Source organism: Chlorella variabilis, assembly GCF_000147415.1.
Source record: "Chlorella variabilis unplaced genomic scaffold CHLNCscaffold_34, whole genome shotgun sequence".
Lineage (NCBI taxonomy): Eukaryota > Viridiplantae > Chlorophyta > Trebouxiophyceae > Chlorellales > Chlorellaceae > Chlorella > Chlorella variabilis.
This window is the reverse complement of record NW_005435054.1, coordinates 212,957-214,940: the sequence shown is the minus strand read 5'-3', so window position 1 is coordinate 214,940 and position 1,984 is coordinate 212,957. Positions and strand designations below refer to the sequence as shown.

General features: G+C 68.9%; 1 protein-coding gene across 1 annotated transcript in view; it reads right to left on the bottom strand.

Moving 5' to 3' along the window:
* CHLNCDRAFT_141447 (hypothetical protein) overlaps positions 1–1,075 on the bottom strand; it is a gene marked incomplete at both ends in the record, with an annotated part of 11,994 nt that extends 10,919 nt beyond the window's left edge. Inside the window, 3 exons of the mRNA XM_005843116.1 lie at positions 38–208; positions 464–776; positions 938–1,075. Coding sequence (XP_005843178.1) covers positions 38–208; positions 464–776; positions 938–1,075 — 622 coding nt within the window. The remainder of the gene's footprint in view (positions 1–37; positions 209–463; positions 777–937) is intronic.
* Positions 1,076–1,984: the final 909 nt, after the last annotated feature.

Genomic DNA, 1,984 nt, shown 5'->3' with positions numbered 1-1,984 from the left:
CCCGGGGCCTGTCCCCCGGCCGGGCCGCTGCCGCCACCATCGCCGCTGCTGCTGCCGCTGCTGCTGCCACCGCTGCCGGTGGTGGTGGTGGTGGTGGTGGTGGTGGTGGCGGAGGGCGTGTCTGGCGGGGCGTGCGGGGCTGCCACAAGCTCCCGCTCCTCCCATTCGGGCAGGTGGACCAGGCGGTCGGGGATCGCCCACTCCACCTCTGCAGGCAGGCAGGCAGGCCGGCAGGCCGGCATGTGGGCAGGCGGTCAATCACACGGCCGATTGAACCCGCTCAAAGAGTCGAGCAGGCAGCCAGTCGGGTTGCAGTGGCGGGGCATCCAACCGGGCGTGGCTCTGTGCAAGGGGCCGTTGGGGGCAGGGCTGCAGGCTGCAACACCACCAGCAGCACCACCACCAGCACCACTGCAACTGCCACCACTGCCACGCGGCCACAAAACAACCCCAGCCGCCCCACCTGCCAGCGCTGCAAGCTGCTCCGCCTTGCCCTCCACGCTGCTGCCGTCCAGGATGGAATAGACGGCGGGGACGCCGCCGGTGCTGGCCGCCGTGGCCGCCAGGCGGCGCGCGGAGGCAGAGGCGCCACCGCCGCCGCCGCCGCCGCCGCCGCCGCTGTCGCTGCCAGCACCCGCCAACCGCTGGGCCAGCGCCACGCCGTGCAGGCCGGCCGACAGCTGGGCGGCGCCGCGGGCCGCTGCCGTCCCTGCCGTCGGCACGCCGGAGCGGAGCTTCACAATCACTCGCCCGGGGGCATACACGGGCGACGGCGCCTGCGGGCAGCGCGCGGCGGGCGGCACGAGACGCTGAAGCAGGCAGCAAGCGATGCCGGGGGGTCCCAGCTGCTCCAGGCATGGATTCCCTGCTGCCTGCCTGAAGAAGAGGATCCGCCCCAGCAACCCAATCACCAGTCCAGTCAAAACCGCCTGCGCACCTGCAGCTGCGGAGAGGGAAAGGGCGGCGGCGGCACTGCCGCCGCGGCGGGCTGCAACGCCGCCAGCAGCACGAGCGCCGTTGCCAGCACGGCTGTGCTGCCCCCAGGGCCTGCGAGGGCCGCCCGTCGGTGCTGCATGGCCACCCCAACCGGGTGCCGCGGCCCGGCTCAGGCGCTCGGGCAATCCATCATTCTCGTCTTTTCTTTACTTTGCAGCTGAACCTCGAGAGGAGACCGCCGCTGTTGCTGGTGTGGGCACTACAACAGGAGCGGACGTGGGTTGCGCAGGGCTCGAACACTGGTGGGTTTGGGAGCAGGAAGGCGAGCGCTGCGGCAATTGGCCGGCCAGGGGGCGACCGGTGCTTGGAATGCAGGTGCCAGCGGCGACCCGCCTGGCGCTGCCTGCCTGTGTGTGCCTGCCTGCTCCAGGCGGCATCCTGACAAGACAGAGAAAAGAAAATGCAAAAAAACACGAGGTAAGCCAGATAAACCTCGTCTCATGCCACTGACTCCACCTCAGTAGCCTCCTTGCCTGCTTCCAGCAGCAGTGGCGGAAGCTGCCTCCTCAGCTCCTGGACCATTGTCTCTGCCTCTGCCCAGAGCCGCTGATATGCTGGCAGCTGCAGCAAGCCCGCCTGGAAGGCGGCAACGCCGGTGGCAATGCTGCTGCTGCTGACTGGCTCGCTGTGCTGCTGCGTGGCTGCCGCAGCCACCACGTCAGCAAAGTCTGCGGCTGTGGCTCTTGATACATCTGTCACACTGATGAAAGCAGGCTCCCCAGCTGCTCGCCTGTTCGGTGGCAGCCCCTGCTGGCGCCGCCACTCCTCCAAGAGCAGCCGCTTGTTTGGCACCAGGCGCAGCAACAATCCCAGCTGCTCCAGGAACAGCAGGCGGCCCACAAGCCTCTGCGCAGACCTGCCTGTCACACAGCTGGCCCAGCTATCGATTGCCTGGGCAGCTGAGAGATGCCCTGGCATGCATTGCTGCAGCGCCAGCAGGTTGGCCAGCAGAGACGGGTTGAGCCAAACGAACTCAAGCACCCCAGGT